Genomic DNA, 23,944 nt, shown 5'->3' with positions numbered 1-23,944 from the left:
ATGGGTGAAACTGTTTTCTTGAATTTCTGTTACATTGGAGATACGAAGGAAGTAAGTAGCATGTTGTATTGGGAACTTTACTGTCTGTATTTTAATCACTGAAGTAAGCACAAGTCATCCCAGTCTCCCTCAGTGAGGGCACATATTTAGGAAGGATAGAGCCACAAATTCCTAAGGCATACCTGAAGATTATTAACTTGAAGGTCTCTGTTAAAACCAGTATCAAAACTAGGTATCATAAAGCTGATAACCCAGTTAAAAGTGAGGTACAGATCTTAATGGAGAGTTTTCAATAGAGAAAACTCAAATGGCTGAGAAACATTTACAAAAATGTTCAAGTTAGCAATCAGGGAAATGCAAATCAAAACCACCTTGGGGATTCATCTTATACCCTCTAGAATGACTAAGATCAATAACAAAAGTGACAGCTCATGCTGACAAGACTGTGAACTAAAAAGGACACTCATCCATTGCTGATGAGTGGACAAACTCACTGTACAATGACTGTGGAAATCAACGTGGAGGTTCCTCAGGAAGGTAGGAACTGATCCACTTCAAGATCTAGTTATACCACTCTTGGGCATATGCCAAAAGAATGCTTCCTCCAACAGAGACACTTGCTCAAACATGTCCATTGGTGCTCTATTTGTAATAGGCAGAATAGGGAAACAACCTAGATATCCTTCAACAGAAGGATGGTACATTTACCTATTTACACAGCAGTTAAAAATAAAATCATGAAATTCACAGGTAAGTGGATGAACTAGAAAAAAAAAAACCATCCTGAGTGAAGTATCCCAGATCCAAAAAGACAAATATGGTATATATTTGCTTATATGAGGATATTAGCTGTTAAGTCAATAATAATGGAGCTACACTCGGTAGAATCACAGAAGTTAAGTCTACGTTAAGGGACTTGGGAGACAGGTAGACCTCCCTAGAAAAGGGAAATAGAATAGATAGTTATAAGTGAATGGGGATGTGAAAGAGGAGGATCAAGTGGGGGGGGGTGGATGAGAGGAAGATGAAGGTAATATGAGAAAAGCCAGCTAAGGGGGAGACCTGGTGGCACTCAGAGGAAGGATAGCAGGCTACCAAGAAGAGACTTGATACCCTATGAGCATATACAGGGGGAGGAAGTCCCCCTCAGTCACAGTCATAGGGGAGGGGAGTAAGGGGAAAATGGGAGGGAGGGAAGAATGGGAGGTTACAAGGGATGGGATAACCATTGATATGTAACAAGAATAAATGAATAATAAAAAAATTTAAAAAAATAACAGGCCTCTTAAGGGTTGTATGGAAACCAAATACAGTAGAAGTTTCATAAGATATACACATATGTGAGGGCAATTTAAATTAAATCTCCAAATAATGTGGCAGACAAAGCCCCAACTGCTCATCTTGTCACCAAATGAACCTTCTGCTTCCAGGATTGGAGTACATCTGATTGCATTGTTGACCAAAGGGCTCCCATGGGAATCCCCAAACAATCCAGGCTGCTTCCAAGATTATAGATTGATCTCCATAAACTGACAGCAAGGCCTCATTGTTGAAGATGATACCTGTGCAACTCACTGAATATAAAGAGGCTGAGATAGTGCCTATACAGAGCTTTCACTCATACTTTCTATGTTTGGTACAGGAAGGTACTAGGTACAGGAAGGTATCTCAGCCACAAACCCTTTGATTTACAGTGCCTTCTTGCCTGTAACATATGCTCATGCAGTGGTGCCACAAAGCTTATGGGAATTGCCAACTACCATCTTATTTGACTTATTTGAGGCCCATTCCATGAGATGAAACGCATACCCAACAGTACGTAGGTGACCAGGAACCTGAGACTAGATAGCGCAGGGACTTAGGATAAAACCTAATACTATGTTTGTTTAAAAATAACTTGCACTAAAATGACTCCTAATGACGTTCTGCTATGCTTGAAGATCAATGCCTTCTTCATCCATCATCAGAGAAGCTTCCTCCTACAGCAGATGGGAACAAGTACAGAGGCCAACAGCCAGACATTATGCAGAGTGAAAGACCATTGAGCACTCAGCCATATTGGGATATATCCATCAAGTTCCTCCCATAGGGTTTTAGGGAACCCTCTGAAGAGGGGCAGAAGGAGTGTATATAGATCCAGAGGAAATGGAAGACACTCAGAAATTAAGGCCCTCTAAATCAATATAATCACAGCTCATATGAACTCACAGGGACTGTGCACCAGGCCTGTATGGGTCTGCACCAGGTCCTCTGTGTATACATTATGGCTTCCAGTTTAGTGTTTTTATGTGATTCCTGACTCTTTGAACAAGTGGGGTCACTCTGTAATGCTGGCATGTAAAATAATATGAGATAAAGAGTTATAGTGCTGGAGAGGTGGCTGAGTTTTAGGTAAGAACAGTTGCTGCTATTTCTGAGGATGCTGGTTTGATTCCCAGCATCCCCATGGGACTAACGCCACTTCCAAGGGATCTGGTGATCTCTCCTATCTTTTTCAGGCACCAGAAATGCACTCGGTCCACAGACATACATGCAAGCAAAACACATACACACAAAGTGAAAATAAGTAATTTTTTAAAGTCATAGTTTAAAATGTTAAAAAAAAAAAAAGAGTTAGAAAAATAAAATGTAGAGGTTTGAATTCCACAGATGTTCAAAGAGTCTTCACAGAAAAGTCTTTGACCAAAGTATATATAATTTCATCACAAAAAAGTCTTTGACCAAAGTATATATAATTTCATCAGAAGAACAATACTGGAAACAAAAAGTATTCTTTTTCTAAAATTTGAAGCAATGTAAAATTGCCACTATTTCTTGTGTTTGAACCCCAGCTATGACAGTTTCTTAGAAATCTACCTTTATGGAATTTCCTAGTTACAATCTAATGGTTTTTAGCTCAGAAGAGAGGGTGGGAAGGAAACCCACATTTTATTCCATAATAAAATTTGAAAAATTTTGTCTGTTATTTTTTCCAGGCATCATGTATTTCTCAGGAACTACATGTTGTTTTCTTATTTTAAATGTGATTATTATTTTTTGGGCTTTTTACTTTTTATTTTTTACAGGACACACGAAGGGAATGTATTCACATGTTACTTAATGTCATAAAAAGTTACTTTTAGCTTTTGACTAATTGACTATATTATAAAACAGACATATCTACGTTGCTTAGCTACTATGAAGAGTATGGCAATTTGCTGTGTATGGAGTTTGGCCACTTTTCTGAGTTCACTGTTTGCTGCTACTAAGAGGGGCTGAGTGTCATTGCTGGTACTACAATGGTGGTCAAGGGCAGCCACCGGTTAGATGCCAGGGCAGTGTCAGCAGGTTTTCCTGAAGAAATCGATTTCTTCTTTTCATCTTCCCGAAGAGATTGAATTTAGATACTGCACATATCTATGGCTACACTCAGATTTAACTTCTTAATCACAGTCCTGTTCTTCCAAATTGACCTTTTTACATGTGCAGAACAAAAATCTGTTTCAACTTAGAGAAATAAATGGTATTTAAACCTGGCTGATTTGTGACAAATAGAGCTATGTCTAAGATTTCAAAACTCAAAACTAAGGATGGGAAGATATTTCAGTTGGTAAAAGCATTTTCTATGGAGGTCTGACAAGCTGAGTTTAATCCTCCTCAACCACATAAAAAGCTGGATGCTGACATACATCTGTAATTTAGCATTCCGAAAGCAGGGTAGTAGCAATACACAGGAGAATTTGTACAACCTTGTGGGCCAGTTAAGGCAGCAGCTGAGGAGATTGTTCACAATGTGGGTGGCCAGAACCCGGAAGGCAAGAACCAACTCCCAAAAGTTGTCCTCTTACACACACACACACACACACACACACACACACACACACACATACACACACATACACACTCACACACATACACACACACACAAACAAACACAAGCACACGCACACACACACACACTGAATGAATGAATGAACAAAATTTTTAAAAATCAAAGCTAATCAGGATGTGAGGCCCAGAAAACTGTGATGCAAACAAATACTCCTGGTAAGCATTTTAACCATAAACAAACAGCTCTATACTTCAATCTGGTGCTCAAATATGTTAGCCACCAATTCTCTGGATTATAAATATGTTACATTTTATTTATTAATTTATTTCATTGTTTTTAAAACAAGGTCTCATGTATTGTAAGCTGTCATCAAACTCCTTATGCAGTTGAAGGTGGCCTCGAACCCCTGTCCTCCACTAGGTCGGTTTACATTTGCCTTATGTGATAAAGGAGACCTGACCCAAGGGTTTGTGCGTACTAAGCAAGCTCTCTATCAACCAGGTTACACTCCTAGTTCAAATTTATAAAAATTTTAAACTGAGCAGTGGCATATCTGTAGGGAAGATCTAACAGACATCACAGCCTAATAATAATAAGGCAGATGTCCCCATATGGTATCATTTTCTTTCCCAATAAATGATGAAATGTCTTCACTCTTGCCAAGGACGTGCACTCTAGGTACGAACTCTTGAAAACTAATGTGTAATAAGAGTCCTAGATGTTTCTAAGCATTTAATGGGTTCAGGACGCAGACACAGTCAGCAGTCCAAGGGCAGGGGTCTTTTAAAGAAAAATTACATTTATCTTTCTGAAATGGGCTAGGTAGGATGCAATTTTGCTCAGCCCCGCAGGAACAACACCAACATTAATTATACAAACAGCTTTTCTGGTTGGGTTAAAAAAAATGTTGAACATGACTCAGCAAGATATTTCGACAACAGTGTCTTTACTTCCTTATGCATTTTTCTTCTTTTAAAAACCAGAAGTCTGCTTTGTATACCTGGGTTGGGGGTTAGATGTTTATGACGCTGTAGGGGTCTTCAAGAAACTCCAATTTTGCCAGGGAGAAGCAGTCACTTCCCTTTCACTGATGGATCCTTTGAGTAGAACTCAGTATGTCCTTCTCCAGGATCATGTGCTTGCTTTTCCGCAGCAAGCTTAGAATAGACACATCTCCAAACCAAAGGCCAAAGCTAGTCATTTCCTATCTTAAGGTGTGTGTGTGTGTGTGTGTGTGTGTGTGTGTGTGTGTGTGTGTGTGTGTGTGTGTGAACTTCTGGATCCTTACTTTTGCCTAAATGGCAACTTGGAACAGGGACAGGTTCCTCAAATAAAGATATAAAAGTAACAGAAGAAAATCCCTGCTTAAGTGACAGTAAAGGATCTTATTAGAAAAGGAAAACTCAGCTCGCCAAGCCCCCGGAAGTATGGGGGTGGGGGAAGTCGTCTCACCTAGTTTGGAAACTACTTACAGATGTGGGGAAACCTCCTCAGAATTGCTCACACCAGGGGCTTTTTGCAGAGATTTCCTTTGACTTTTTTTTTTCCCTTCCCCAATTTCCTTCAACCTGTATTTGTCTTGATTCTGCTCCGCTGACGTGTGGTTTACCTCTCAGATCCAGCTGCCGGCTTTTACACTCTGTCCTAGGGAGGAAATCAAACAAGTGAAGAGGAAGGGTTCTCGGAGGCGCTGTGCATGGGCGCCAGAACTGTCAGAAAATGTGCGTGGCGAGTATTCCAACTTCCCTTCCTAAGCCCACGTGAGCCCTGGAGCCAGCCCATCAGTGAGGGCTTAGCGTTTCCTGCTGGTGCGATCTGGAACTCGATTTTTTTTTTTTTTTTTTTTTTTTTTTTTTTTTTTTTTTTTTTTTTTTTTGTAAATTATTTTCTCCGGTTCTTAGTAAAACTTTGTTGGTTTGGAAACTGATTTTGCACAGATGATTTTCTTACCTAGACAGAGAAGGGCCAGATACTTTTTGTGCACTCTTGGAAGGTAGGAAGGTTAAACAGCAGCAAGGGAAAGAAACACGCTCCGCTTCGCCACTGGGGTGTAGGGTGGGGGAAGGATAGAGAGATTTGCAGCGAAGTTGTCACGATCCCTCATGCCACCCCCGGTCTGGCGCTCTGCACTGACTCGTACCCCATCTATTAATTGCTGTTCGTGGATGCAGATGCGGAATGCATTCAGTTTTTTTTTTTTTAATTTAATCTTTAGTAAAATAGAAATGGAAATGTCAGCGCGCTCGTGTCTGTTTGTTTGTATAAGGCTATCAAACGAAGTCAGAGAGGAGGCTGTGGCCCGGATCCTGACCCTGATTGTATGAATAAGTAAGCAGGATGCGAGTGATTGGGTTAGATGCTGCGAAGACTTTTTTTTTTTTTCAAGTTAGGAAGAGGGTAAAAAAGACAGCCTGGAAGGGGGAAAGAGGCACTCCAAATCCTCACACCCCTTTGCTCTCCCGGCAGTCCGGAGCTTCCCTGGCTTCTTCTGTAAGCTTTTAAGGTCTGGCGGCGTAGAAATGCCTGCCTCCCACCCCCTTCCTCGGTCTCCCCTTTCAGTTCAGATGTGCTGATGTGCAGACCGGATTCATCTTCCCCGAGCAGCGGCGGCGGCGGCGGCGGCAGCAGCGAAGGGCGCAGGCGACTGCAGCTCGTGCTCGCCAGCGGGGTCCGGACAGCAGCGGGGGTGCGGCGCGGGAGCCGGAGCTCGGGTCGCCGCTGAGCCCGCTTTGCTCCTCTCGGCTAGCCGGCCCGGATCGCAGAAAGTTCGGCCCCTGGAAGGACGACCTGAACCGAGCCGGGTTGGCTGCTGCTGCCCAGGGCCGAGCTCTTCACCTGCCCTCCGCCCACCCGCGGGGCCCTTAGCCAAGTTCCCCAGCACCCGGGGGAGCCAGACAGTGCTTGCCCTTTCTAGCGTCCCAAAGACACCCAGATGTCTCCGGACACCTGAACACTCAGGGCTTTCCGAGAAGCCTCCTAGTGGGGAGAAGAGCACTGTCCCTTGAGCCACTCATATCCACAAGACTCTCCCAGTCTGGTCCCTTCCTTTTCCTCTGGGGGAGGAGGATGGGTTTGCAAGCGCTCTCCCCGAGGATGCTCCTGTGGTTGGTGGTCTCGGGTATTGTTTTCTCCCGGGAGCTGTGGGTCTGCGCTGGCCTCGATTATGATTACACTTTTGGTGGGAACGAAGAGGACAAAACGGAGCCCATAGATTACAAGGACCCCTGCAAAGCCGGTAAGTGCCTGTCTAACTTGGGGTGATGGAGAGCTGCTGGGGAGCAAGGTGCTGGAATCTCCTACAGGAGGCTGTGGGAGCTCTGCTCACCTGTTTTTTTTTTTTTTCCTCTCCCCTCTCTGCCTCTCAGTCGCCCCTCCTTTCACCCCTCCTTTTTCCTTCCCCTCTCCACCCTGCGGGGCGGCCCAAGTTCCCTGGAGTTCTGCGCTTAGTAGGATCAGTTGCCAAGCACTGGTCCCCTGGTTTAAGGCAAACGTCCCGCAGCGGAGTTTCTGATCCCTCCCCCAGTCCCTGTGAAATTAAATAAGTCATAAACACAGCTGACTTCTGTGGGTTTTAAATGCCAGCACGCAGCGGGTTCAGTGCACTAGGAAGGCATAGGACCTTCCCTGTTCCAGGACGTGGTCCCCCAGCATCTGTTGATGACCAAGTGGTCAGAGTTTTCAAAAGGTGGGTGGGGATGGCATTGCTACCTCAGAACACTTTCACTCCTTGTTGTACTAAGAATTTAAGTGTGAGTTCCAGGCCAGAAGGGTGTTGTGACAACCTTAAAAGAATTCAATTCTAGATAAGATTTCAGATAATTTTTCTCCTTTACAAATAAATCTAAAAATATTGATACCAAATCGCTACCCCATTCAAACTTGTGTCCTCCCTGAAAACACTCTCGGGATCTGCAGTGGGACTGGAATGCCACTGTCTGAATCCCAGGGCTCACCCGTGGGGTACAGAAACACCAGAGTCTAGCCCTTCGTTCCCACAAGCCAGACACCACTATGCGTCCTTCCTCCCCACCTCGGGTAGGCTCACAAAGCAAGCATACCTTCTGTCCAGCCCGTGGTAAGAGTCCTAAGCAAGGCTCACAAGGACCACGTGAGCACAGTGCCCTAGGGCGCCCGACACTGGCTGAAGCACCATTCAAAGTTCTGGGGATTTCCCTGTCCTAGATTCTGCTGGGTTGTGGCTGAGACAATCTCAGTTCAGCATTGACTCATGACTAACTTTGGGAAGGTTGCTGTTAACAGGCCAAAGTAGCAGTGTCCTTGAGAAACTGTAGGCACAGTCTGTCCCAGGTCCAGAAGTGTGGCTTCCAGACAAGGGTGCAGAGAAAGGGTGGGCCAAATAGAAAGTAGACCTAAGTGTATCCAGATTCCAAGACTGATTGATTGGTAGGTCCCTGGCAGGACTTTCTTTCCTTCCATAGGTAAGTAAACTCTATTCAAGCCTTCTTGAGCATGAAGGAGACCTGTGAATGAGAGTGAAGGAAAACGCTGGAATTTCCCCTCAGTGAATTGTGGCCTTTGATGACACAGTGTTCGAAAGTTGTCTGATCTCTCAAGATGAACATTTGATGCAGGTTCTCAGTCTAAACTCAGAGTGCTTTGGGGGTGGGGCATCTGTCTGAAACTCAGACTCATTGCTAATCAATTGGCTCTTGTTACCCCTAGATTCCTGAGACTTCTTTAACTGTTTGGGCCAGGAAATTCTTCTACTACAGTGGTGACTAGATGTCAAGCTACTTTCCAAATGTATAACTGAGGGTAGGCGGAGTATTTGTAGTAATGCTGCCACAGGGAAAGTATGCATATCTTGTTTGTCTTAAGGTATGGGCAAGACCCCAAAATTATAATATGTAAAGAGAACTGTCAGTTTGGGCGCTCTTTGGTTAGAAAGATTCTACCAGCTACCAAGGTGAGATGTCTGTACTGACTGCACACCCTAAGCATCAGTGTTTGCTTTTCTTTGTAAATCAACACGCAAAGAAAGGAAAACGACAACTTATGTAATATTGACTTTTTATTTCCCTTTCAGTGTTGTATTATTTGTGAATAAAAATCAGAAAATAATAACTTTAGAATTAATATTGCCCTTCTTTCTGCCCTATCTTTGACTAGAAGTATGTCTGTGAGAACGTTTTTTGTTTTTTTTTTTTTTTTTTTTGCATATGTAGAGAAAGAAGGAATGGCTGGGGCAGAAGGCTAAGGATAATGAAGATTGGTCTCTTTTCAACTCTTCTCCACCTTTAACATACTGAGATGAAAGGTTTTAATTTATCACTCTGGTTAGAGAGTGATAAAAATCTTACTGTCTCTTTTATTAGCACTGTATAAGACAAACAAAAGCTAACATAACAGGGAAAAACATGAGCACACTGAAAAACCAGACAGGAGTCAAAAGAAAGTTGCTGGAGAGGAGAGGAGAGGAAAGGAGAGGAGAGGAGAGGAGAAGAGAGGAGAGGAGAGGAGGAGGAGGAGGAGGAGAAGGAGGAGGATGGGGGTGGGGGAGAAACACAGTTGGGAAATATAGCCATTCAAAAGCAAATAGAGGTGATTTCCAGGCAGAGATCATCTCTGGTCTGTCTTTTGCGTGTAGTGGATTCCAGGACGTGGTCCAGGAGTGAGAAATAAGTCTTTTCTGAACTTCACTAACAAGCATCCTGATGTTCCATGTATGGTAAGGTGGCTCGATGGCACACAGGCAAACAGCTCTATGGGTCTTGAACCTTTGCTGAGTGCATTGTTCTAGCTGGGTTCCCAGAATTCCAGTGTGCTGGAGTTTGTTAATCTTCTCACCACACAGACAGGAAAACGGAGTGACATTAAATCCCAGCTGCACTTTTAATTTTCCTTTCTGACACTTTGTTTGAAACACAAACAACAAACAGAAACCACAGAAATGAGCCCAGGTTTTCTCATAATCCTGCTGGCCTTACAGAAAGAGTGCTCTCAAAGCAGACGTTGGTAAAGTGACAGAGAATTTCATTTATTAAAAAAAAAAGTCTAAATCCTGGATGCCAGAGATCATAACCAATTTAATTACTTATCACAGAGACATAGTGCCAGATCTGTTCTTAGGAATCTAGTACATTCTCAACATTACACTGTTCATAGTCTCAAATACAAAATTCTAGTCCAAATAAGTTAAAAAAAAATATATATATATATATATATATATATATATATATATATATATATATATATATACACTACCCAGTAGAAAAGAATCAGTCACAATTTGTTAAAAATCATTCCATCCTTAACACTTTCATGAAATTGAATACAATTGTTTATCTATAAGAGTTCTGATTTCAAGACTGAAAAACTATGAGAGAGAAAGGATGCTGTGTAATCATTTGCTTGAGTTGATTGAGTAATTTCTGGTATAAACAAAAAAATACATGATTTAGTGTCCCACGACTTCAAGTATGCTCACAAATGAAATCTTCTGTGAGTGTATTTGCACACAGGTGCGGATAGAATAACAATAAAGGCTGTCTGGTTGTACTGGGAGGGCATCTACTCAGCTGAATGCATAGTCAGGTTACTCTCACTCCCTGGAGTGTAAGAGGCTACAGAGATGTGGGGAGCCTGAGGCTGTGTGAGCTTGCCTTAAAGCAGGGTATGACGTGTGTCTCCTTTCATGGTATTACTCCAGTAAGTGTTAACCTGACAACTGACATGTGTGAAGTGTCTGGGGATGTTGAGTTTACAAGCTTATCTGCCAGATTTGTGTAGAAATGATGTGTAAAAGCAGAGACTAATGAAATGATTGGATTAAAACAGCTCCCTCCCTCCTTCCTTCTCTCCCCACTTGCCTGTCTTTGTCCCTCTTTCTCTCCTCTGTCCTTTGTCTTTCTTTCCCCTTCTTTTTCTCTTCCCTCTTGTTCTTTTCTTTATATTTAAGAGGGCATTAATGATGTTTCAGGAAAGTGAAAATAAGGAGCAGTGAAAATAAATTGCAGTTTGAATGATGAGTAGAAACTTCGAAGACTGACAGATGAAATCCAGTGTTTGTCAGTGCGTTTGTTGTCCCCTTTGTATTCACACGTAAGCTCAATGTGAAGCCATTTTCTACCTTGAAATTCAAGAGTAGATTTTTTTTCCTTTTTTGTTTCTTAAAGGCCAGGGAAGGTGAAAGATTGAACCTGCCCTTTGGGTAGTATCTGTGAACACGATAATGAAATCATGAAAAATAAGTGCTTGGCATCCTAAAGAATTCTACGTCTCCTTATGACCAGACCAGGGCCTTAGTTTCCATATAGGCCTTGGGAAACTTTTCATAAGTTTATACTTTTTAATTTCTAGGTTAGTTGTTTTTGTTGTTCTTGGTGGTGTGTTTTCTGGGTGGATTGGCATCCTCTTAGGTACAGCATCTCAAACAGGATGCTCAATTCCACATCAACTTTATTCCATCGCAATTTGAAATTCCCAAACATTTAGCTTGAAGTCGGCTCCTGTCTAGACTGCCAAGCTCTCATTTGAAAATTTACTTTCCAGTGTCTGCTGCCTTAAGGAGTCTCTTCCGTCTTAATTTTCATGGCTCAGATCTTGAAAATATTTTTTTCTTCTCTGTTTGCCTCTGGTGCCAGCCTGCTTGGAAATGGACAAAATAAGGTTTTCATTGGCTGGATAAGGCATTATGTTTTGTGCACTTGAATTCTGCTCTTTATTTTCTGTGATCCCATATTTCACCCTTGTCTGGTGGGGCAGAGGCTGTTTCGGTTCACAAGTAGAATAGGTATGAGAAAGATAAATTATTTTTTCTTGAATGTATTTTCTTAGACTAAGTCTTTATTTTTTCTTTTCTAAAGCCTGTTTCCCCCTTTCCATCTTCTCTTCCCTCCCTTCCCTTTCCCCTCCCTTCCCTCCCCTCCCCTTCCCTTCCCCTCCCCTTCTGTCCCTTTCCCCTCCCCTCCCCTTCCCTCCCCTCCCCTTCCATCTCCTCCCCTTCCCCTCTCTTTCCCTTCCATCCCCTCCCCTCCCCTCCCCTTCCCCTCTCTTTCCCTTCCTTCCCCTCCCTTCCCTCCCCTTCCCTCCCGTTCCCTCCCCTTCCCCTCCCTTCTCTCATCCTCTTTCTTTATTTCTCTACCCATTCCTGAACTCTTCACGCTTTTGTCTTCAAACAATGTGACTGGCAGATTTAAAATTCAACTTTATAGTTTTGGTTTTATGATGTTAGTTTCCTTAGATATTCTGGATATTGGCTACTTGTTAGATATAGTTTGTAGATATTTCTCCTGTTCCTTAAGTTGTCCCTTGATTCTGTTGTTTCTTACTTACAGTTTGAGATATTTCTAGTTTCATATAGTCATTTTTCTTTTTTTTTAGTATAATTTATTCAGATTACCTCCCTATTGTTATCCCCTGACTTGTATCTTCCTGTGCCTATCTTCTGTCCCTCTTTTACCCTATCTCCCTCCCCTAGACTTCAGACAGAAGGGAACCTCCTCCTCCACAATATGACCACAGCCTATCAGATCTCATGTAGTAACCTGCTTCCCCTTCCTCTGTGTGCTGCCAGGCCTCCCCACCAAGGGGAAGCGATCAAATTGGAGGCTAGTTTCATATACTTTTACTTGTCTACTTTTTTCTTTGTCACTTGCATTTTTATATCCTTGACCAAAATAATCCTTGCTTGGATCAATGGTATAAAACGACTTCTTATTTCTTCTAGTAGCTTTACAGTTTTGGGTTTCTGTCTTGGTTTTTTTTTTTTTTTTTTTTTTTTTTTTTTTTTTTTATGTCTTTAATCTCTTCTAGGCTGCTTTTCTAAAATATAAAAGTTAAGTTAATTCTTCATGTAGACATAGTTTTCCTAGTACTATGTATTTAAACACGTGCTTTGATGGTTGTAAGGTACATGTCTGAAATCTCAGCACTTGCCAATTTTCTTTTTTTGGTGGGGGGAGAGGATTGGGGTAAGAGGATCAAGAGTTAAATGTGGTCCTTAGTTAGGAAGCATACACAGTAAATTAGGGCCTAGATTAGGCTAAATGGGGCCTTACCTCCCATATGTGTCTTGGGAGCTTCTGTTAAAGGTCATTTGGCTCCAAGTACATCAGACTATTTCTAGATCCTCTGTTTCATTCTATTGCTTTCTATATATGTTTTTATGCCAACACCATACTTGACTAATTATAATACCTTTGTGACATATTTTGGAATGACATACTGTGATGCTTACCATTCTTTTCTCTTTATTGAAGTATGTATTGGTTATTCTAGGTCTTTTGTGGTATTCTACAAAATTTAATTATTATTTTCTTATTTTAATGAAATGAGACATTAATGTTTGGATTTAATTGTGTAAATATGTTTTGGGCAGTGTGTGTAGTATAGCAATATCCTTACAACTTTCCATTTATTTGTACTCTTTCCAATTTCCCTCATCAGTTTGTTGTTGTATGTGTATGTGCATGTCTGTATTTATGTGTGTGTTTGTGTATGTGTGTTGCCTGTTGCCTGCATATAAATATATGCACCATATATATGTCTGTTGTCTGTAAAGGCCAGGAGACAGCAACAGATACCATGAACCTATAAATGGTTGTAAACCTTCATGTAGGTGCTAGGGATCAATTCTGAGTTCTCTGAGGAAGTAGCATGTGCTCTTAAGAACTAAGCCATGTCCATAGCTTCTATAGTTTATGACAGACAGTGTTCATCTCTCTACCCCTCTCTGGCTATTTCCTGTGATGGCTCATAGTCTTTTTATGGTGACTGTTCCAGGAGGGACATATTTAACAGTTGTTATCTATATTTAGGGTTCATATGAAATATAACTCAGAGTGAATAAAAACCTAGGAAAGAAACTTTTAAAACAATTGATATGTATAAAACCAACTCGCACCTTCATGATAGATCACTTTTCTATGACAACCTAACATGAACACGAACTCTTCTGTTGAAACTAAGTCTTCCTCCTTCACTGTGTATGGATGAACCCTACTTTTGAGTGTCTCAGCTAATATGACTTATATAAACATGGAATTAACAACTGACTGTCACAGAGAATGTCCTGTGGGCCTGTTGGTCTCTGTGACACTAAAATGATCTCCCATTCAGCAACTTGTAATTAACTGCTCTTAGTTTTAGGATATTATCTATTATTGTAGTAGTGCCTTAGTCCCTCTGCTAAAAATGTTGTAAACAGGGAGCTTCCATAAGCATGTTTAAAGAAATGTTAGAAGACCCAGTTGGATAGCCATTAAAACCAGGGGACCAGGGAGATTCCATGTGCTGCAAAATCTCATTTTCTGGAAGATTTTTGAAGTCATATTTTTTTATTCAAAGACTGAGAATACAGTATGGAATTATCAAATTTTGAAAAATGAAGAATCTTCTCCCCAACTTTATTTAGCAATTGGGCTTAAGTGGTTTGCTTCTGTTAGTTTTCTATTGAATAATCACACTTTGAGAGGAAAGTATGTTTAAAAAATTCTTTCTAGCATCAAAGACATGAAATGAATTTCACAGAATGATGTGGCCTTCCACCATGCCAGAGAGGTCTTCTTGTTTATTTACTTAGTTTTTGCCATCTATAGTCCTGAAGGCTGGATACTAACTCCTGAATTTTAAGGCATCTTGCCTAATAGGGTTGCTTTTTTTTTTTTGGCTTCTTATAAAAAGAGTGCCTATTCTATTAGGCCACTCTAAAGAGCTCAGCAATATATTAGTGTTAAGCATTGTAAATTAAGTGGTAATTGAAGTCCAAAAGGTGAACCTAGGAAGTATTTATTCTACTCAGCCTTTTCTCTTACAGTTTACATTTATAGTTTTAGCTAAATATTTGCTGCCAATCACACTTAAAAATTCCGTGAATGCTAGTAATGAGGTCAAAAGTATCTCCAAACAAAATCTAATGCTGTATGTCCCTATGTTGTGCAAAGCATTTGACTCAGAGTTAAAAAAAAAAAAAAAAAAGACTCCAGCAATGTTTAACATTGTGGTATTTTTCAATGAAAAGAGTCACTGCAGAGCCTGAGATGATTAAAAATAACACTATCACTGTTCGATATCTACTGTGTTGCTGAGGTTCTTGGTGCCGTTTAATTGGTGTGATGGGGGAGGCTGAGGTGGAGGACCACAGGGTGTAACGGTTTGCTCATTCCTTGCATTTCTCAAGTATGTCGAGCTGTCAGCATGTGGATTGTGTTCCACATAGTCACCTCTAGTGGTTACTGGCCTGCTTGCTCCTATCAGTGTCTTTTGAACTCTTTCTTTGGCTTTGACTGAATGTGAAGTGCTTATTGGGATAATTGCTCATTCTTCTGCTGTGCCGGGAGCCTCTGTGGCATCAGGTCAGTTGACTGAGTACCCTGGACAAATGGAACTCTTCCTATTCCCTGATTTATTTGATAATGCTTAGTGTTTGAGAGTGCATGTGGCGCTGCATGTGTGAGTACGTGTGCGTGTACGTGTTCTAGTACGTATTGTGTCTTGAGACAGGTATAAATGGTCACATGTAATTACATAAATATAATGTTGTATATATAGATACATTGCTTCAGTAAGTAACAGACTTCATACAACAATTGTCCCATAAAATGATATTATCCTGCTGAGCTCATAGGCACCTCGAGTCTCTACAGAATGAGGACACATTTATCAAGCTGCATCTTCATGCCATAGAGAGTAGAACCATGAAGATGCTTCAATGAAGAACGCTGAATAAGTAGAAAAAAAATCTAAGGGCATGAAGTCAAGGGTCTCTGTCGTAACCATCTTCACGACACTATCATAATAACATAGTTCACACTGAAGATGGGGTGGCACATGCACCTAATCCCCAAAGACAAGAGGCAGGATAAGGATACTTTCTGTGAGTTCAAGACCATCTTGATCTATATTTGTAAATTTCAGGTTACCCAAGATGACGTAGTGAGACTAGTCTTTAAAAAAAAAAAAGAAAATAAGAATCTAGAGTCTCCTGTTTGGGGATGGGGTCCCTGTTACCCACATCAGTTGAACAAACACAATCTCTTATGGATGTGTGAATAAGCTAATACCAGGGAAAGGTTCCCTGGCCTGGCCTGGCACAGCGGTAGGGAGCGATGAGAAGCGAGCTCAGGTTTCCACACTTCAGATGTCTTCCCTCCATTTTGTATAGCCCTATACCCTGGAACTCCAGTCAGCACAAACATAGAAAGACTTTCCATCCAGGAGGTGAAGAGTCCACCACGGAAACCCATCTGTTGGGTTTCATCTTTTCCTCAGTGCTTTTGAATTTCAGAGGCCTTATGTGCCACAAGCAGAGTAAAGCCAGAGATTTTTCACTTGTGTTCAGTAAAATGAAGGCTCTACCTCTTTTGAGGGAATATTCTCTATATGCAAGGAGCTAGAAATGGATAAACCTCCATCATGTATGAAGTAACTAAAAGTGCGTATGACTATCTTTTGTAGAGTTAAATATTTTGAGTGTTTGGGGGTAAAGGGAAGATACTGCTGTATTCTTCTTGCCTGTAGTTAAATTGTAAGGAGAACTTAGTGGTGCAGCACTTGCCTAGGATGGATAAGGTCCTGGGTTTAATCCCCAACATTGTACAAATACTCACATGCAAAACTTAACATATATATATATATATATATATATATATATATATATATATATATATATATATATATATATATAACCTTTTTCCACCATAATATCTAAAAGATCTACTATCATATGCTGTAAAACTTTAAGGGGTAGGTTAGGTAAACTGCTTGGAATTCTAGTCCAGTGTCTGAGAAAGTTGATGTATATCATTTATGTTATGTTAATGGTAATCTCTTCAAAAATATATTACCTTTAACAAACTATCATTTTTAAGGAAGTAGAATTCCTATTTGTATTTGTTCTAGTAATTGCTCTAGGACAAATCTAGTAAAGACCAGTTCTTTTAAAATTAATTTATTCAGATTACATCTCAATTGTTATCCCCTTGCTTGTCTCCTTCCATTCCTCCTTCCCTCCCTCTTTCACCCTATTCCCCTCCAATAAGTCTGTGACAGAAGGGGACATCCTTCCCCACCATATGGTCACAGCTTATCAAGTATCATCTTGTTTGCCTTCCTATTCTTTCTCTGAGTGCTACCAGGCCTCCCCACCAAGGGGAAGTGGTCAAATATGGGGCACCAGAGTTCATGTTAGAGTCAGTCCCCGCTCTCCACACAACTGTGGATAATGTCCTGTCCTTTGGCTAGATCTGAGTAGGGGTTCAATATTTAATGCATGTATTGCCCTTGGTGCAGTAGTTTGAGCAGACCTACCTGGGTCCAAATCCACCTGTCATGATGTTCTTCTTGTAGGTTTCTAGGACCTAGGACCCTTCTAGATGCTTCTCTTTCCCCATTCTCTCGTACTTCTCTTACCTAGAGTCCTGTTAGGATGTCCCCACATCTATCCCAATCTCCTGGTAAATGAAGACTGTCAGGAGACATCCCAATTGGTCACTATGATAAAGACAGCTCTGATAAACGAAAACATTTAATTGGGACTGGCTTACAGTTTCAGAGGATTAGTCACATTGTCTTTGTGGCAGGAAGCATGGTGACATTCAGGCAGACATGGTGCTGGAGAAGAAGTAGCTGAGAATTCTTCATCCAAATCTGCAGGCAGCAGGAAGCAAAAGATTCTGGGCATGTAACCTTGAAACCTCAAAGCCTACCTTTAGTGACACACTTCCTCCAACAAGACCATACCTCCCAATCCTTTCAAATAGTGCTATGCCTTGGTGACCAAGTACTCAAATATATGTGCCTATGGGGTCCACTCTTAACTAAACCACCACACCTGATGACTTGTGTTTAATCCCCAGAACCCACACAGTGGAAGGAGAAAACTGACTACCAAGAGTTGTTCTCTGACCTATACAGGGGTACACCCATACACTAAATAATGCAAAAACCAAAACCAACCAAACAAAAATTAACAAAAAAGCAAAAACCAAAACAACAACAACAAAAACAAAACTGAAACAAACAAACAAACAAATGGGCTTCAGAATTAGACATGAATGGACCCCAATACCTTCTATATAATAACTATGATTTTGGCAATCTGGTTATTAACTCACTTATTTAGTTTTCTGATATACAAAATGGAGATGATATGCTCTTCATACGTTACTATGGGAATTAAATGAATGTAAAGTGCATGTTCCTCTGCCTGAGACTTAATGCTGTATTTTGTGCACAACAATGTAAGCTCATAGGACATATAGAGTTACTTGTGATTTAGCTACTTATTTTTATAAAGATGATCTTTATAAAAAACATTAGTGTGATAAAGGTCTTTTCCCCTTGTAACATGTTAAAATGTACTCATTCTCAAGGATCCTACATCTTGCTTCTTGAGAAGTTAAAAGCCTTATCCCCAAAAGTGTTTTTGTTTGGAAAGGTGTGAGAGGTGACCAATGCAGACACATCTGTTCCTAAGTCCATGAGTTTCATATACTCAAGATAAATCAACAATGTTTGATTAACATAAACTAGTGTGTGAATAGTGTCTTGGCTGCATGGTCTCTCCATTGTTTTTTGTTTGGATTTTATTTGCCATCTGTATTGACTTGAGCTTAAACATTCATTCATAATCACATGTTTACAAAGATAGAAATTTGTGCACACGGGTCTCAGCTATTAAACATTTGCCATGAATGAAACAGCGTCCTTCAGATACAGAAACAAGAAGTAAAATAGAATCCTGGGGGTTCTCGCTTTACTTCGTCTCCCTCCCTTGCTCCCCCCTCCTGCCCCCCATCTGTGTCTTTGTGCATGTATATGTGTGTGGAAGTTAGGGTTCAATGTTATCACATGTCTTCCTCCTTCACTTCTCCATCTTTGTACCTTAGATTTTCAGAATGGCCTCTCAGTGAAGTTGGGTTTCAGTGACTGGCAGTTGGACTGGCTGTCATGCCCTAGGAATCTTCCTGGCTTCACCCTTGTGGGATTGCACTAGGACTGTAGAAACATGCCTGGAGCTCTGCATTAACATAGGTTTTAGGCACTTTACTCACTGAGCCTTCTCCCTAATCTCACTTTCTGGTTTGCAAACAGATAATAGTTTAGGTACATGGTTACACACTAATAGCATAATTGCACTTTACATTTTAGCATATAATAGTGACATAATTGTATGCTATAGTTATTTCAGTTTAGCTTTTAAAAATGGATACTAGCATAAATTACGATAGGCAGAATTTATGATCTTATACATTTTGGGGAGATTGTTTTTCTTTATTTAAGATACAGGAAGAATAGAGCTTTTGCAGGAGTATTTCCTGTAAGTACCCTTTGGACTTTGGTACCTGGCAGTAGACCGAGAAGGGATGCAAATGGTAATTACTTATGGAATAATTTGGGATGGCCTATATTAGCAGTCTTGAGCGCCATTACTTTTCCTTAAGCAATTTGATTTTGTGATTTCAGCGTGTCACATTTCCCTGTATTCTTGAATGGATAAAGTCCATCCCTGTACTCCACACTGTGTGCTTATCCTTATGTAGATTTAAAGGCACATGGTTCACATTTTTCTTTGTTTATAGATGGGAAAAGCAGAGACTTGATAAAATAAATTTAACGAAAGGCTGATCTTTTGATTCATACACTTCTACTGTGACTTTGCAAAATAAATGTAATTGTCACTTTCCTTAAGTAAGCTCGTCTGGATTGTCCCTTAGGAGTTGGAGAAGAAACTGGCCTGCTTGTCCAGGAATATGCACATGAGGACTGGTTGGTTGTGTTGCTGTACCTGGTGTCCTTCAGGGGATACCTCTTATTTTTGCTGGTCTTGGTCTCCAAGGCTTAGAATTCTCTAAGCCTATTTAAGCCTTAATGTGTCCTGAATTCTGCTGTCATCCTTGACATCATGATCAGCTTCTTAGAAATGGTATCAGAATGTCACAGGATGATGGGCCCTGTCAACTGAGTGGAAAGGATCACTTCTGATTCACTGTTGGTGGGGCCGTTGGTCCAGTGTTTTAGACAAACTGTGGTGGCCATCAGACTGTAGTGGCTGTAGGTCCTGCAGGTTCCATCTTTTTATCAGACAGTAACTTTGTAAGGCTGGCATGGTGGTGCACACCTTCAAACCCAGTGCTTGGGAGGCTGAGCTTGAGACCAATACGGCCTACAAAACTAGATTCAGGCCAGCCAGAGTCATATGGTAAGACAATGCCTCAAAAAATGATAGCCATGAAAATAATTTGCACCTAATTTTCTATCTTCTTCTTCTACTTAAGTCCATCAATAAAAATATTTACCTGCCCGAAGAAAATGGGTACATCCACCTGATTCTATAAGAGTGTTAATGGCACATTACCATCATACCCAGAAGGAAGGTCACCCTGATGGGATTGCTTCATGAAAAATATGGTTTGAATATCAAATGTGTGTCCAGAAGAAAGCAAAAATAAAATGTTCTCAATTCAAGGTCAGTATTCATAGGAGAGTGAATAAGAGGTATAGGTAAAGAAAGCTTTCCTGCCTGAAGACATTTTACAAACTGTGAGACTTATTAAAATGTATATTATTATTTTTGTTTTTCAGACAGTCTCATGTAGCCAAGGCTGACTTAGAATTTACCGTGTGGCTAAGACTGGCCTTAGTCTCCTTGTCTCATTGTCTCACCTCCCAATTCCTAACATTACAGGTGTGGACCAGCACAGCTGGCTAAAATATATATTCTTTAATCAAACACACACACACACACACACACACACAACATTCATCAACTCAGCACAAATATATATTTTTAGCTATCTCTATGAAATTGAACTTCATAAAACACCATTGTATCTAAATTGCCTAGTAAAGAGTTGCTTTCTGTTGTGTTACTTATTTTGTGTAAAACATGCTTTAAAACAAAGAACAAAATTCTTTTTTTAGATGCAAATATTTTTTATTATTCAATATTTTTTACTTCTTACATATGCAGTTATATTATTATACATATATACAATAAACTACCTACAGCAAGAAGAACCATGAGACAATCAGGAGTTATGTAAGTGTTACATTCATAATGTTTTGGCTATTTGTATTTGGCAGCCTTAAAGAGAACATTTTTCCTATCTTGGTGTGTCTAAAACTCCAAATACAAATAAATATCTGTCATATCTCATCATTATTAACTTAAAATATCTAGACCTAAAAACATCTTAACCCTTAAACAACTAAGATTAATTGTAAAACTAAACTAGCTGGTCTTCAATCCCATCAGAGACTTGAGAAGGACTAAAATTAATTCCCTAAATATACAGCAAGGGCAGGTTAGCAGCTTCCCCAATGAAAAGATGACAAATACATCTAGAAACTGGACCAAAAATGTTATTTCTAGCATGTTTAACCATTTTCCCCAATTTTACTTGGGCCCCTACAAAAAGTATTATTCATCCCAAATAAGCCAGAAGAAAAAAAATTCTTAAACCGTTGCCAAAGGATGTTTTATTCATGAGGATTTTTATGTCAGTAACTAAAGAAGTCCAATAGAAGTTAACAACAGAGGTGTAGCTGGTGTCATTTAACATAAAGAACACTAGGTATCTTGTAGGAAACCTGCCTACAAATCATAGCTCTTGGCGTTCAATTATATTAGCTTGCTCTCCTTACAATGCCTTTGAACTTAAGTCCTTTTTGCTGTAACATGGGTATAGTACTATCCAGTTCATAAGACAGGCACAGTTTACATACACAAGGCCTGTGTAAGCTGTCAGGCTGTATGATGTAAATGAACATAACCAATACGCTGTAGCTGATATGTTTCAGGAATCTGTTTGGTGGATTCAAAATCCAGGTCTGCGCCCTTCCTGCTAGGATTTCATTACATACCTGGGGAGCGGGGCACTAAACCCTTCAACTGTAAATATCAAAATGTAGTGAGCAAAATATCGTGTTAGTACTAAAGAGGGAATACTCCACATCTGGAATTAGGAAGGCTTCCCATGAAGGGTGACATTTGAGCTGGATTGTGACATTGTGCTTTTTTTTTTTTTTTTTTTTTCCTAGTAAAAGGTGGAGTGACGATTTAGAGCCAAGTAACTGGGATAAAAGCTGGAGCTGTGAAAAGTTCATGACTTTTATGAAAGTACAGGAAGTGGGGATTAGTTCAATGTGAAAGGAGTAGAGGGTGGGAAAAAGTTTATGCTTTGGCAAGAAATAATTCTGGATGATACAGTGTCCAGGATCTTTAGCACGCAGACTTCGAACTTGATCCTGTTTGTTGTGAGAAGGGGGCTTACTGGGATTTAGAGCAGATTACTGCCTCCATCACAGTCGTATTAAGATATATGAGAATCTAAGTGGCCTGGTGTACTAGGTGGAGGTCAAGTGGGAACAGTGTGACTGTGGGCTTAGTGACAGATCAGAGTCGCACTAATGCATGCTGGTATTTGGGTCACAAAACAGAAAGATCGGAATTAAAAGGCCAGAGGACATGGGGTGGACATCAGCGGAGTAAAAGGAAAGGGCAGGGCACTGGGGCTGCCTAGGTCGCCATGGCTCTTGAAGCATGTGGACCTGAGCTCACTGCCAGCATTCATGTGTAAGACAGTGAAGTAACGCCCTTAGCATCCCAATGCTGAGCAAGCGGAGACCAGCAGATGTCTGAAGATCAGCAGCCAACAGGCCTACCCTGATCTGCTTTCCATACGCACATGCACGCCTACTTGTACACATGCACATCCATGCAAACTCAATGACATACCCATACATAATTAAAAGAAAGAAAGAAAGGAAAGAAAAGAAGGAAGGGAGCTGGTAAAGATACGCAGAGAAAGAAACAGAATATGTTTTGTGAGCAAATCATTTTGGTTTTAGGATTCATTTGATGTGGATGTCATTCTTCATAGTTACCCTTGCTAGTCTTTTAAAAGTTTTTATTTTTAAATATATTTTATTAATTTATTCATATTACATCTAAATTGTTATCCCATCCCTTGTATCCTCCCATTCCTCTGTCCCTCCCATTTTCCCCTTACTCCACTTCCCTATGACTGTGACTGAGGAGGACCTCCTCCCCCTGTAAATGCTCATAGGGTATCAAGTCTCTTCTGGTAGCCTGGTACTCTTCCTACGAGTGGCACCAGGCATCCACATCCAGGGCACGTGGTCAAATATGGGGCACCAGAGTTCATGTGAAAGTCAGACCCTACTCTCCGCTCAACTATGGAGAATATCCTGTCCATTGGCTAGATCTGGGTAGGGGTTTGAAGTTTACTGCACGTATTGTCCTTGGCTGGTGCCATAGTTTGAGCAGGACCCATGGGCCCAAATCTGCCCATCATAATGTTCTTCTTGTAGGTTTCGAGGACCCTCTGGATCCTTCTATTTCCCCATTCTCCCATGCTTCTATCACCTAGAGTACCAATAGGATGTCCGCCCTCTGTCATAGTTTCCTGGTAAGTGAAGACTTTCATGGGACATATCTTTGGGCTAGTGTCCAGATATAAGTGAGTATATACCATTTGACTCTTTCTGCTTCTGGGTTAACTCACTTATTATGATGATTTCTAGTTCAATCCATTTGTCCACAAATTTCAGGAATTCCTTGTTTTTAATAGCTGAGTGGTATTCCATGGTGTAAATGTACCACAGTTTCTTTATCCATTCTTCTACTGAGGGACATGTAGGCTGTTTCCATGTTCTGGCTATTATGAATAAGGCTGCTATGAACATGGTTGAGCAAATTTACTTCTTGTGTGCTGGAGCATCTTCTGGGTATATTCCAAGGAATGGAATAGCTGAGTCTTGAGGAAGCCCTATTCCCAGTTGTCTGATGTAGTGCCAGATAGATTTCCAAAGTGGCTGTACTACTTTGGATTCCCACCAGCAATGAAGGAGTGTTCCTCTCTCTCCTACATCCTCCCCAGCATGTGGTGTCACTTGAGTGTTTGATCTTAGCCATTCTGATGGGTGTAAGATGGAATCTCAGAGTTGTTTTGATTTGCATTTCCCTGATGGCTAAGGAAGTTGAGCATTTCTTTAAGTGTTTCTCAGCCATTTGATATTCCTCTGTTGAGAATTCTCTGTTTAGTTCCAAACCCCATTTCTCAATTGGGTTATTTGGTTTGGTGGTGTTTAATGTCTTGAGTTCTTTATATATTTTGGATATTAGACCTTTGTCAGATGTAGGGTTGG

At 40.7% G+C, this 23,944-nt stretch overlaps 1 protein-coding gene across 1 annotated transcript in view; it reads left to right on the top strand.

Annotated features, from left to right (window-relative positions):
* Positions 1-6,519: 6,519 nt before the first annotated feature.
* Tll1 (tolloid like 1) overlaps positions 6,520-23,944 on the top strand; it is a 196,763-nt gene continuing 179,338 nt past the window's right edge. Inside the window, exon 1 of the mRNA XM_051169507.1 lies at positions 6,520-7,046. Coding sequence (XP_051025464.1) covers positions 6,878-7,046 — 169 coding nt within the window. The 5' untranslated portion in view covers positions 6,520-6,877. The remainder of the gene's footprint in view (positions 7,047-23,944) is intronic.

Source organism: Acomys russatus, chromosome 27 (assembly GCF_903995435.1).
Source record: "Acomys russatus chromosome 27, mAcoRus1.1, whole genome shotgun sequence".
NCBI classification, from domain to species: Eukaryota; Metazoa; Chordata; class Mammalia; order Rodentia; family Muridae; genus Acomys; species Acomys russatus.
The sequence above is the reverse complement of the archived record's forward strand: the minus strand, read 5'-3'. Positions and strand labels throughout refer to the sequence as shown.